This window comes from Trichechus manatus, unplaced genomic scaffold (genome assembly GCF_000243295.1).
Source record: "Trichechus manatus latirostris isolate Lorelei unplaced genomic scaffold, TriManLat1.0 scaffold00236, whole genome shotgun sequence".
NCBI classification, from domain to species: Eukaryota; Metazoa; Chordata; class Mammalia; order Sirenia; family Trichechidae; genus Trichechus; species Trichechus manatus.
The window spans coordinates 818,762-833,683 of NW_004444172.1; the positions used below are offsets into that span (position 1 = coordinate 818,762).

Genomic DNA, 14,922 nt, shown 5'->3' on the forward strand with positions numbered 1-14,922 from the left:
AGGTGTTGTCTACTTTGTCTTTCTCATAAAGTGATTACTTTCAAAAGTAATGTTTTGACCAAACAAAAAAGAGAAAGGAAAATAGATCTCTAAGTTTCCAGAGAAAGCCGGTTGATGAGATTCAAAGCTCATAAGGGAAAGCTGGAAAATTTAGCCATAAGCAGAAGTAGTGTGAGTTCCTTTGTTGTAATCAGAAGGACAGAAAAAGAATGGGAAGATGAAGATATGTTTTTGTAGATGCCTGTAGATTTTCATATTTATTACCAGGCATAGGTGGATGTTCCTGTTTGATTGCTTCTATTTTCTATTTTAACATAATGGTAAGGAAGCTTGGAGAATGGAATGGGGGGAAGGGGCATCAGAAACTGTAGAATAGCAAAAAAGATTTTGAAATGTTCATGTCTGCAACTCTGTTTAGGCCACTGTGGCACACTGAGAGACCCAAGTAAGAGAGTTTGATGAAGGAATTATTCAGAAAATGTGAACAGGAATAACATGATCATCAGGGGGTGAGATGTCATCATCAGCTTTATGACCAAAGAAGCAAGAGGAAGAACTTGTTCTGGAACCTGGAGAGGGCTGCAGCCAAGGGGGAGGGGCTGCATGAGAAGATATACAGCCTTAAGTGGGGAAAAATGCCAACACAGATGGTCAGCACAACTGAAGGGGAGCTAAGGAAAATTACATTACTTTTTTTCTTCCCAATTTTTGATCTCTTATACATGCCTTCCACTGGCTGAATTATTAAAAAACAAACAAACACACAAACAAAAAAAAAGTTGTCATCAATTCCAACTCATGATAATCCCATGAGTATCACAGAAGAACTTGCTCCATATGGTTTTCAGTGGTTGATTTTTCAGAAGTATACCACCAGACCTTTCTTCTAATGAACCGCTGGATGGATCTAACTTGCAAACTTTTAGTTAACAGCTGTGTGCACTAACCTTTTGCATTACCCAGGGACTTTTCCATGGGCCAAAGCCAATCAGAAGCCAAAGTTCACGGAAGCCTGAGGGATCAAAGCCACAGAGTTCAGTGATACAGGGCACAGAGCAAGGCAGAGTTGGGTGGGAAACGGAAGTGAGACTGCAAAAAGTTGTTTAGCACAGTTTACCTCTTTGCCTTTCAGCATCCACTCTTGACTTTTATCTTCAAAGGGGGAAAAGAAAGGGGAAACAGAAAAATTCCATCACTACCATATTGTACTCAGGTGATGTAAACTCAGTATTCCTGTCATTTGGAACTTAAATAGACAACATAGTCTACACTAGACCTCTTCACATAAGGCAGCCAGAGAAAACAGAAAAAATAATTAGCAAAAAAACAAGAAAGCATCTGTAGTTGATGAGGCCAATTTCATATTCCCCATTACTGTTTGCCAGAATCTAGATTGGTCAGGTTTCTTTTCCCCTATTATGTGTTTATTTCTTTGTTTTGTTTTTAATTTGGTCTCTGTGTGTGTGTGTGTGTGTGTGTGTGTGTACGCAAGTATGTTGATTCAAAGCTGCATTCTAATAGAATTTAAGTCTTAATTACTCTTTGTTTGTCTGATTGTCTTAGCTATCTATTGTTCAGCATTTTTGGACATAGGGATATGAATAGTTGACCCAGTAAAATCTCTGGTTCCAGGTATGCTCCTCTTTTCCATCCTGTAGCACAAACACATACTGAGTCCAGTGCAGGATATTGACCCTCTTCTCTTCCTATTCCTAAATTGGTATGAGGAGCTCCAAAAGGCTGGGTGTAACAGCAGTCACAACTTTCACTGTAACTGCAACTTGACTGTTTACCCAGTAGAAACACTCTTCTCTTGAATACTAGGAATTCAGTAACAACGCAGGAAGACTAGGGTCACAGGAAGAGGAAATAAATGACAAAATATTTTATTAGATCTAGTATTAATAGGGGCTGTTTCCAATTCCACTTTTTGAATTCCAAATGCAAGCATTCTGGCTATATGGGAAGAGGCACCATATCCTTAGTTTAAGGCTGATAGGTTTACTAGTTGTTTGTTTAGTATGCCATAACGCTAATCAACCCAGTTGTCTCTAGGAGGTAGATAAGATGGCAAAAAATCCATAGGTCAGGGTAGAACTGCCCCATAGAGTTTCCAAGGAGCAGCTGGTGGATTCAAACTGCCGACCTTTTGGTTAGCAGCTGTAGTTCGCCATAGCTCTTAACCAATGCACCACCAGGGCTCCAGATAAGAAGGTAGTACCAGTGAATTCCATGATCATGAGCACATTACATACTTTATTTATAGTAAAATAAGTGTCTTGTTCAGAGATGATATTGTGTGCAAAACCATGACAATGTGAAAGGCATTCTCAATCGTGTTGCTGGCAGATATGTTCCTGGCATGAAAGACAAATCCATATATGGAATACAAATCTATTCTCATGAGGAAAGCATGCTACCCACTCCATGATAGAAAAGCTATACTGTATTCACATGGCCACCAGATGGCAGACTGGATGCCTGGGCAATGCTGTCACATGAAAGGCTCAAGTCTGGCACTTTCTGTGGCAAGCATTCAGCAGGAAGTAAGTATAGCTTGTCTTGGTGAACGGACATTGACAATGTTGAGCCTATGCCTTCTTCCATTCTGTCAACATCATTGCATTACATGTAGTCCCACTGAGCAATACACTGGGATGGTGAGAAAAGAGGCTAACGGGCATGCACCAGATGGGCTCTCTTGTTCACCCAATTATTATTTTTAGAAAGTTTGGATTTTATTATAGATACTTTTTATTTTATTTTATCACTTGTGTTGAGGCATAGGAGTCCCTGGGTGGTACAAATCGTTAACTGCACCAAAAGGTTGTAGGTTCAGTTCCACTTAGAGGCGCCCTGGAAGAAAGGTCTGTCTATCTACTTCCAAAAAATTAGCCACTGAAAACTCTGTGAAGCACAGTACTACTCTGACACACATGCGGTTGCTGTGAGTTGGAATTGACTCGACAGCAACTGTCGTTTTGTTTAATTGAGGCAGAATTTACACAATAAATGATGAACATTGAAAGTGTACGATTTGATACATTTTGATATATGTAAACACCAGTGAAAACATCATCACAATCAAGGTAGCGAACATATCCATTGCCCACAAAGTATTCCTTATGTCCCTATGTAATCGCTGCCTCCTACACCTATATTCTTTCCCCAGGCAATCACTGATCTACTTTCTATCACTACAGGTAAGTTTTCATTTTATAGGATTTTATAAACCGAATCTTACAGTATGTAGTACTTTCTGATTGGCTTCTTTCACTCATCATAATTGTTTTGAGGTTCAGTCATATTGTTGCATGTTCAACAGTCCACTCTTCTATATGGCTAAGTGATATTGTGTGGTCTGATTATACTTCAGTATATTCCTTTATTCACCCACTGTTTGACATTTGAGGTTTTTTTTTTTTCCCCTATTTTTGGCTATTACAAATAAAGCTGTATGAAAAAATGTGAACAAGTCTTTAAATGAGCAAATGCTTTTATTTCTTTTGGAAAAATAACAAGAAGTGGAATGGTTAGGTTATATGATAGATGTATGTTCAATATTTTGAGAAAGTGCCAAACTTGTTTTCCAGCATGGTTGTAACACTTCAGATTCTCACCAGTAGTGTATTAGAGTTTTAACTCTTTATCTTTGACAACTCTTTGCGTGGTCAGACTGTGTGATTATAGCCATTTAACAGATGCATAAGGCAATTCTGTTGTGATTTTATTTGCATTTCCCTGATGACTAATGATACTGAGCATTTCCCCTTTACTATTTTCTTAGCTAAAAAGGTGTTCAATTATTCTGTCAATTTTTAAATAGGGTAGTTTATTTATTACCGTTTTCTCTCTGTATATTCTGGATAAAACAGTCTTTATATACTACGTACAAACAATATATCAGATATATGAATTTGGATATGTTTTCTCCAAGTCTGTCGCTAGTCTTTCCATTCTCTCAGCAATGTCTTTAAAAAGAAGGATTTAATTTTGATGAAATCCAATTTATCATTCTTTGGTTTGATTCTTTGGTTGTATGAAAGAAAATTTTTGCCTAACACAAAGTCACAATAACTGTTCATTTTTTTTTTCTTCTGAAAATCTTAACGTTTTAGCTATTACATTCAGATACATGATTCATTTTTAGATAATTTTTGGTTTTGGTGCAAGATATGAGTTAAATTTCTTTGTTTTGTTTTGCTTTGTTTTTTTGTATTTTTGTTTTTAATATAGATATATTGTTTCAGCATTGTAGGTAAAAGGCTATCCTTTCGCCACAGAATTGTCTTTGCACCTCCGATAAAAGTAGTTTGTCTAAATACGTGTTCGTTGATTTCTGGACTCCAATAATTTTCACTAATGTATTTTCCTGTTTTAATGAAAATACAGCAGTTGCTTGATTATTGTGCGATTATAGAAATAATTAAAATCAGGTAGTGTGAATTCTTCAATATTATCTTTCTTTTTCAAGATTGTTTTGACTATTCCAAGTCCTCAGAATTTTCATATAAATTTTAAAATCATTTTTCTATTTTCCATGAATAAATAACTTTCTGTTTTATTAGCATTGCACTGAGTCTATAGATCAATTTAAGGAGAATCTGTCTTAACAATATTGAGCTTCAAAGCATCAACATGCTATTTGTATTGGTCTTCTCTAGCTTCTCTCAGCAATACTTTTTTAGTTTTAGTATCCATGTTTTGTATATCTTTGCCAGATTTTTCTCTTAAGTATATCATATTTTATACTATTTTAAATATACTTTTTTATACTTTTTTACTTTTTCTATATTGATCTTGAATTCTGAACTCTTGCAAAACTCACTTATTAGTACTAATTTTTCTATCTCAAACATTGTAGTTTTCATCTCTGGAAATTTAATCTGCTTCTTTTTTTTTTCATATTTTCCATGTCTCTCCTTAAGTTTTTGAGCTCTTTTAATATCCTTGTCTCTATTTCTTACATCTGTTACTTCTGAGTTAATTTTAATTGATGAATGTTGAAACTGTTTTTAGTGCCAACACATTTGGAATTTTCATGCTTGCTTGATAAATGGTCTGTATTATCATTATGACACTTCTGTATTTATCTCAAGCAGTACTATTTGTTTTGAATTTAACTGTTATTAATACAGCCATACCATCCTTCTTATGCTCAAAGTTTACAATGTGTAGCTTTTTATTTTCTGCTTTTATTTTCAAACACATTGAATGTATTTATTTAAAGTGCAGCTCAATTTGACAGTGCATAGTGAAGTTCTGCTTTTTTGTTCCATTGTCTACCTATTAATTAAAATGCTCATCTATTTGCGTTTGATGTCATGATATTTTTGGGTTTAATCTACCATTTGTCATTTGTTTTAATATTTTTTCTTTTGTTTTTGCTCCTTCATTTTCTTCTGCCCATTTTTGCATTAAGTAAATTCTTTCATTTTTCCCATATTGTTGTCCGTAGAAGGAGCCTTAGTGATGCAGTGGTTAAGCACTCAACTGCTAACTGAAAGATCCGCATTTTGAACCCACCAGATGCTCTGCGGGGGAAAGATGTGGCAGTCTGCTTCTGTAAAGATTACAGCTTTGGAAACTTATGGGGAACTTCTACTCTGTCTTACAGGGTCACTATGAGTTGGAAATGACTTGACAGCAATAGATTTGGTTTATATGTATACCTCTTTTTATAATTATCTGAGTAATTTTTCTAGGGCTAATGATATACCTCTTTAACTTATCAAAAGGTAACCAGTTGCCATCAAGTCAGTTCCAATTCATGACAACCACATATTCGTCAGAGTAGAACTGCACTCCACAGGATTTTTAGTGTATGATTTTTCAGAAGTAGATTGCCAGGTCATGCTTCCTAGGCACCTCTGTGTGGATTTAAACCTCCAGATTTCCAGTTAGCAACTCAGTGCATTAACCATTTACACTACAATCCCTTATTTTTCTTAATTGACTTGAATGCTGCTGGTTTTGACTGTACAGATCATTCCTTTATTTTCAAATTCTCTTATATTTTGGCCTTCACTTTCAAATTTACCATTTCTAGTCTTTAACACATAGCCTTCAGTCAAATATTCCTTTGTCATTAAGACCGTATGGCATTAAGTTTCTATAGAGAAATAAATTTCTGGTTTCTACGTCAAGATGAAATGGGCTGGAGGCAAGAAAAACGACTCTTGCACAGTCTAGAGCTTACATTTAACGGTTTTGTATAAAACATGGTGTTTTAGTTACTCAAATACCTTTATTTTCCTTCCTTCCTCCTTCTCTTCTTTACGTGAACTTACCTGCTTTTAATGCAATTACTGATCATCAGTAGATAAAACAATGATAATAAAACCTTTGCTGACACTCATCATTTCAATCTAACCAAATTAATTAAATGTCTATAATATTTCAGACAATATGTTGGGCTCTGGAGATAGAAAGATAAATAATCTTTTTTTAGTGATGAAGAAAATGTAGGCAATGTTCTAGAATCTTAAAAACAACAGCACCAAGCACAATCTTTGATGGTTCCAATGTGGTATACAGATACTTCAATATCTTGGATTGAGTTTCATAGGTGACTGCTTTTCCTCCATAAGAATGTATTAAAGATTGGTATTGGTTACTCTTTGAAAAGAAAAGCTGTGTTGATTTTATGGTGAGATTAAAAAAAATATGTGAGATAATTTATTGAGAATAATTACCATTTCTTAGACTATCAGAGAAAGAACCAAAATTAATATATGGAGACTATAACAAATAAGAAAACAGATTTTAAAAGTCATGTTTTTGAATCATAACACAATCCATTTTGATAGAAATTTTCTCAGTGCCACCATGACATCTTTGTTCCTCAGACAATATATCATGGGGTTAAACATAGGCGTCACAATGGTATAAAAAAGAGAAAGGAATCTGTCCATTCCTACTGAATGACTGGACTTTGGTCTCATGTATGTAATGATGCCTGATCCAAAGAATAAAGCCACCACCATGAGGTGGGAAGAACAGGTGGAGAAGGCCTTGGCTTGCCCTGTGGCTGATGGCAGCTTCAGGATGGTTGAGATTATTTGGACATAAGACCCAAGTATCAACAGAAAAGGAATAGTGACAATTAGAACAGCCACCACATAAATCAACATCTCAATCATAAATGTGTTCCCACAGGCTAGCTTAAGTACTGGAGGTACGTCACAGAAAAAGTGATCCAGCTGGTTAGGTCCACAGAAGGGTAGAGAGAAAATGAGATAGGTGAACCCCATGTGTACTGGCATTCCACTGATCCAACAGCCAGCTGCCAACTGGATACACAGTCGAGTGTTCATGACGAGAGGGTACAGCAATGGGTTACAAATGGCCACATACCTATCGTAAGCCATTGCAGTCAGAATGAAGCACTCAGTGGCCCCCAAGACCAGAAAGAAATACATTTGAGTAGCACAGGCCAGAAAGGAAATATTTCTATTTTGTCGACCAAGATCTGCTAACAATCTGGGAACAGTGACTGACACATAACATATTTCCAAGAAGGAAAAGTTCCCAAGGAAAAAATACATAGGGGTCTGGAGGGAAGGATCCACCTTGGTAATTATGATAATGAGGCTATTTCCAATCAGGATAATCAGATAGATTACCAAAAACACCCCAAAAAGAAATCCCTGGAGGTCAGGAACATCAGCAAAGCCAAGCAAGATGAATTCTACAAAAGTGGTGAGATTCCCCTGCTCTTTTTGTCCTGTGCATTCCATCTGTGAGCAAAATGATTTCAAGGTTTAGAAGTTACTTTAATTCTCTGGACGCTGTTGCAAAATAGCACATCTTGAACCAATCAACGATTTCAAGTCCACTGTCATAGGATGGGCATCCATTTTTTGTTGGTTGATATAATAAGCTGTTTTGTAATATAGTTCAAATCCTATATCCTAAAATTATAGGATGTAAAAACAAAATCATCCTAAACTCTATTCTTCCTACTTATAATAAATACGATGAATCTGTGAAAAATAAATCACAGAAAAATAGACAACAATAGAAAACACATCAGATTTCTTGTATTCTGGATAAGATCTGCAGTAGTTTACAAGTGACATTCTCTAGTGAGAAATGTTTCCCCTTCCTATTCTCTCTGGCATCTATTTAATTTTCAATTGTGTTTTGTTTTCTGTGTAGCACCTTCTCATTTACAGTTTTTTCGTATTATTCTTCCATTTTTGCTTTCATGCTTCCCCAGTGAGCCACATCTCAGATAGCCAAGTATCAAGCTAGCCGATAAGACTTCACTGTCATGTGTGATTCAGTCCATCTGGAGCCACTCACTGCCTGGGAAAGAGACCTAATGACTGATCACAAAAATGAGAACTACTCCCTTTCTCCTAAAATAGAAATGTATGTTATTTAATATATCATATAAAATATATTAGAAATAAGGTATCATAGCAAATCACACAATCACTTGATGTTTGAAATATGAAATAAAATAAATAAGGGTTTGTTATATTATATCCTCAACCATATCATGAAAAAAAAAAAGTTGCTGTCGAGTCGATTCCGACTCATAGTGACTCTGTAGGACAGAATAGAACTGCCTCATAAATTTTGACAAACGTAGTTCAAATTTTAGGTCTTAAAGGTGTAATTAGGTAAGTTTAGGACTTTACAGAGTTATTAGACAAAGAAAAGAGGAAAAATGTGCAGAAGAAGAATTTAATCATGGGGTTCTCACTTGACACCAGGAAAAAAAAGTAAAATCTTCCGTTTGAAATTTTTTTCTATCTCTGAATATAAATAAGGAGATCCTGGGTGGTACAAACAGTTAAGCACTTGGCTACTAGCCAAGTTTGATAGTTCAAACCTGCCCAGAGGTGCCTCACATGACAGGCCTGGTGATCGCTCTGCTTTTGAAAGTTAAGAGCCTCGAAAACCCTATGGACCACAGTTCTACTCTGCACACATGGGGTCACCATGAGTTGGCATTGACTCAAAGGCAACTATCAACTACAACAACAAATATAAATTAATGTGTTTCTAAACAATCATTAGAAAATACAGTGTTAAATGCAGTGTAGAGTGATTCTAATCAGCTTCTTCAAGAATTAAGCATTTTTAGTCCAAAGAAGTTCAGTGTCTCCTCCACTGTATTTGATCTTGGACATCACTTTTCAGAATTTCCATCCAGATTTTGTTTCTTTCACTAATGCTAAACTGTGACCTTCTTCACAGATCATGACATACTCCAAAATCCACATTGTCATGAGTTTTTAACTCTCATCTCCAGTTCCCAGATTCCAAATTCTTCTTCATTTCATGTAGAATACAATCTCTCTTCTTTTAAGACTCCAAACTCCTCTTCCCTCTCACATATTCCAAATAACTTAAACAACTTAAGGTTTATACTTTTAGTTTCTTACTTCTCCCTAATCTATAGCTTCTTCCTTCTTAATTAAATTAATCCTGCATTCTGACTTTTATTTTTCACAGCACACCCTAAAGGTAAAATGTGTGTCCCAGTTTCTCTACTAACAGATCAGACGTGTCAAGGGGAGGGATCCAGGGCCTGGAAAAGTTTAGGTTAAAATAATACATTCTATTAACTGCGACCTAGGGCATGCACTAAACTCCCATTTTGCCATCTCTATCCTATTTTTTTCTTTCTGGCCTTTCTTATTTTTTTTTCCTTTTTACACATTTTTGTAGTTATTTTCTCATTTTACATCTCCTCAAAATTTTACATCACCTTCCTGAATTTTTTTTTCTTCTAGAAGTTATATTTACGATAACCAGCTTTAAAACAACTGGAAATACAAAGAATTGAATTTCAATGCCCAAATTATGTTTAGATGAATGTTTAAGACACTAAATCAATATATATTATGTAGCATATATTGTAGTTTACTATGGTCCACACTATGTGTTAAATACACAGGAAAAACATCTTGTATATATATGGGTTCAGTTTCTGTCTTTACAGAGCTTAGGGGCTAGTAGTGAAGTTAGACATAAATCGGGTATTACGATAGAATGTGCAGAATGTATGCAAAGAAAAGTACAAGGTGTTACAGAAGGAAGTGACATGTAATCTGAGACTTTGTGTGATCCAAGTGTATTACAGAACTATTCTGTTATCTCTACTCTTAGGAAAAGGGAACAGAATATTTTAAAAGGAAAATAATGCCTTCATACACTTCTCCTTCAGTTTTGTATTCCAATACCAGTACTTACACTAGTAGGTGCTTTATAAATATTTCCTGGATGGCAATGGAATGAATGACAAATTTCACTAATCTTAGCAATCATGTTTCATGTAAACTAGACTCAAGAACTCACTGCCCAAATAGCTTGATACCGAGTGACTTAAAATGGAGAATACAAGTATTATTGTAATATGCCTTATACAAATTATCAGAGCTTAATATTCTTATTTAAAAAATATACAGTAGTAAAAATACGTAATTCAAATAATTGTTTTGAAGAGTAAGTAGATTAGTATTTGTTAAATGTTTGACTTCAAACAATCAGTTGTTGTTTTATTAAATGTTGTTATGATGATCATTACCAAAGTTCTTGTATCTATCATGATTATTTGAATTTATATCCTTTTTCTCTCCTCTTGAACTTTGTCCATCTTTTCTCCTGCCCTGGAATATTCTTTTCTCAATCTTGGAAAGCAGAGAATGTGCAGGCCATTGTTTTAGCAGGAATACTAAACTGATACTTAGTAGATTTTATTCTACTCTGTGTAATCATAAATCAGCAGCAATACCTAGAGAGAAATCACTTTAACTCAGTGAGTTATTTTTCTTTTTAATATCATTTCTGCCAGTCTCTTATTGTTGTACTTTGAGCATACAGGAAAAAAATTTGCTATAGAAATATAAGCAATTTCAGTTGTCCCCATACCTTTACTGAAAAGAGGTTATCTTCCTTCAAGGAAACGTCTTCATTTGCCACTTTTTCTATTTTAACAGGGACCAACATTGAGATGGGAGTCCCTGGGTTGGGCAAATGATTTAAGCACTCAACTGTTAGCCAAAAGATTGGCGGTTCAAGTCTACCCAGAGGCACCTCAAAAGACAGGCCTGGCCATCTGTTTCTGAAAGGTCACCACCTTGAAAACCCTATGGAGCAGTTCTACTCTGCACACATGGGTTCTCCATAAGTTGGAATCATCTCAATGACAACAAAAAAACAACATCATGGAGCTATAGGGAAGAGTGGAGAAGCCTGATTAGTTGAACTTATTTTTTTGCTGATAATTTCTGAACATTTATTATGTCCTAAATACCACATTAACGACTTTATGTTTATTGGCTCACTCAATGCCTTCTGAATAAAGTAGGTATTGTTATAATTCACATTTTACATGTGGAGCCAGAGGCACAAAGAGGTAATGTAACATTAGCAATGTTGAGAAACTAGTATGTAACCTAGCTGACTTCAACTCAGCAGCGCAATGTCAGTCATATTCTTCACCAAAACTCAGCAGTTTTTATCGAAAATTCAGTAAGAAATATTATTTTGTAGTTAATACTCTAATAATATCAACAAAACTTTAAGAAATATAAAATTCTTTATAACAAGGTGATTGCATGTCCATTTTATATATCATTTACTATTATAAAAATTAAGACACTATTATTGGTACTGTTTGTATATTTCAGGTTCAAAAGAATCATTTCATAAATTAATCTGATTGGAGGAAAGTATTTTCCTTAAAGGCTTTTGATTCTTGAGATTAAACAACAAAACACTACAATAAAATAGACCAGATAAAAAATTACTGCTCACCTTTTTACACTGGGGAGAAATCACTTTATGTTGCTTTTTCTCTAAAGAAAAGAGGCTTAAGTAATATAATTCTTTATGTTTAGATTATTCAAGTAAAAAATACAGTCATTCTCATTTTCCCATGAAGCATGTACTTCACTTTTAAATCAGTCAGTGCCCTTTATGTAGGAAATAGCCCTTAGTCATCGTGAGGATGATTTTTCAATGTTATGTTGCACCTTTAAACTCAGTGCTCTGTTTTTCAGGTTGTTATTTGGAAAATAACCGAGGTCGTCTCTGATTGGATTAGTACTGCGATGAAGTTTCTCTATGGAATACAGTCTGAGGAGTACTAACCTCCAGGCAACAACTCTAATTTTTTCACATCTTCTCCGTCTTTGGAGAGTAAAACAATTAATGGGAACAGCTGTATAAGTCATTCAAAATCTTAAAGTTAATTTATGAAACAAAGTCAAGTGGTATCTATGTGAATACTAAATCTGAGGATGCTAAATTTGAATTGATCAGAAAACCACTTCTTAACCTTAAATGAAGTAACTTGGAAATTACTTAGAGTTCCTGCATCAACTAAATTGTTTATGTGATAATGGTTTCTATTCATACTATCAAGTAACTAATTTTAAACTAAAGATACATACATAAGAAAGAGAGGATATTGTACTCTGGATCTCAGAGTTTTCTAGAAGGAAGTGAGGTCATTATGAGGGTACAAAAGATGTTATACAGGATTTAAGATTAAGTTGAGTGAATTCCTCTTGTTAAGAAACTTTGACGAGTTTATGTAAAAGAATTAATTTGTAAATTCACCTTTTCCTCATCTATTTTTGGAATCACTTAATAGACATCTAACTCCTAAAGTTCCTGTACTGAACTCTTTAAGAGGCACAGAACACTTTGTACCCTGTAGTTTAGTCACAATGTCTGCCTGGAAGGCTGTTGTTCATCTTTTAGAATCAGCTGGATTGTTACCTCCTATGAAAAGTAACCCTTTATTCTCCCCAAGTCAAAAACCAAACCATTACCATAGTGTCAATTCCCACTCATAGCTACCCTATAGGACAGAGTAGAACTGCCCTACAGGGTTTCCCAGGCTGTAACCTTCATGAAAGAAGACTGCCACATCTTTTACTAGCCTTATTCCCCCAGGCAGACATAAATATTTCTATAGCCCTCCAATATATCTTCTCTTTTGACCAGTAATTCTATTAGAATAGTAGCTGGTCATTAAGAGACTACTTTCTTTAGTACCATTTGTAGCTTAAATGGCCATGTGACATAGATCTTGACAGTGATATAGGAAAGGGAGTGATGTGTGAAGATTTAACCTCACTTGCTTAAGAAGACATCTTCTCCTGGCCGTCCACTTCTCCCCAATTTGGACGGCTAACACAGTGATGACCAACAATCATGGAAATCAAGACAGAAATGGCAAAGCCACCTCTCCCTGAATAATTGCTTAGAGTAGAGCCTCACACTAAAACTGGAATCCTTATCCATGATTATTCTCCTTTGAAGTTCCCAAATCTTAGAATCTTATGACTTTGCTGTTCCTCAGTTTAGCTTAATATAATCAGTATAGATACATAACTTTTTCTACTCAACTGCTGCATGCATTATCTAAGAACTTGTGCTTCTATAAACATGTGACATAAAAGCCCATAGCCAAAGGACCAAGCTCCTTCTCTTGGATAATAATATCCAACTCTGCCAGGTTACTGACCACGTCACAGGAAATCAAATCCTATTGTCTTAAAATCCAACAGTAATATAATAATGGTAAACAAACAAATATACGCTGATACTATGTGCCAGGCACTGTTCTAAGAGTTTTGCAAATATTCTAAGAAATTTATATGTATTATCATTTAATCCTCATATCATACACACACTAGTAGCTTTATATATATTACTTTATTTAATTATAAAAACAATACTATCCAGTATGCAATATCTTATTGTCTCCACTAACAGAATCAGACACTTAAGCACTCAAGTAAGACATAATATTTCAATTTAATACCAAATTTATTTGGATAAGTTTTTATGTCAATTAACAACAGAGTACATTCAGTATAACTAATATAATCAGCTAAATTTTCACAGTTACTGCAAAGTACACAGAATTATACATTCACGGGTATACAATTTATTGTTTTAACTCTTTCAATATAAAAAAAAAAAACTAAACAGAGACTGAAGAATCAAAAGTAACCACAGAAAATATCTGATAACTTAATGATCACAAATGATCCAAGAGAAATGCTGCTTACACTTCAATTAGTTTGCATTCCCAATTTCCATAAGAAAATTATCAGAACAATTATTAACCTTTTCTTGAAGATATTGCCTTAAAGGCTGTTTCATTAACATGTGTAGATATAATAAGTAAGTTACAGTGTTTATAATCTCGATGATCTTCAAAGTCTTGTTTGATTTTCACAAATATTCACAGTGAATGGAAGAATCAGGAATCTCTTGCAGCAATGAATCTCTCCTAAAGAGTGCCAAACATCACTATGATCTAATATTAAAGAGGCTATTTCTATATGCCTTCTGTTTGATTTCCTGAGAACCAGCAAACCCAACCTACTAGACACAATGACAATCTATCATTGGTAACACCATCTTTCCCCAGTGATAAATGCTATGTAAATGCAGGATGTAGACTCACTCTCCCAAATACAAACTGATAAATTCATCTATCCATCCATCTACTCATCTATCCTATCAGCCATCCATCATTCACCCACCTAGCCATTAAACACACATGTAATGAGGACATGCAATGCACTAGGTGCGATATAGATGTTAGAAAAACAAACCAATAATACATGTTCCCTGTAAGCAAGCATCTTCTAATATGGGTGGATTAACTGATATGTCGACGTATACCTTCAATATAGCATGATAAAGAATTTAATGAATCAATATAGAAAGCATTTTGGGAATACTCATTGGAGAGCAGTTAAGCTTTCTTTTTAGAATTGAGAAATGTTTCAAGCCTAGAGGCATTAGACTGAAAAAATTTCTGGAAGAAAAGGCAGAGTATTGTAAGACATTGAGGTTGAAAATGTCTCCTTATTTTCAGCAAATGGTGATATATTTAAAATTGTTGAATCATAAGCTGTGTATGGGGTAGTTGAAGAT

The 14,922-nt window shown here is 34.9% G+C and overlaps 1 protein-coding gene across 1 annotated transcript; it reads right to left on the reverse strand.

Moving 5' to 3' along the window:
* Positions 1 to 6,785: 6,785 nt before the first annotated feature.
* On the reverse strand, positions 6,786 to 7,739 carry LOC101346100 (olfactory receptor 10AG1-like). The gene has a single exon (XM_004389217.1). It carries the CDS (start codon positions 7,737 to 7,739, stop codon positions 6,786 to 6,788), a length of 954 nt encoding a protein of 317 aa, XP_004389274.1.
* Between the last annotated feature and the right edge of the window lie 7,183 nt (positions 7,740 to 14,922).

Bases quoted from the DNA above. Each gene is read 5' to 3' on its own strand.
- LOC101346100 (XM_004389217.1), bottom strand. From the start codon at position 7,739: ATGGAATGCACAGGACAAAAAGAGCAGGGGAATCTCACCACTTTTGTA.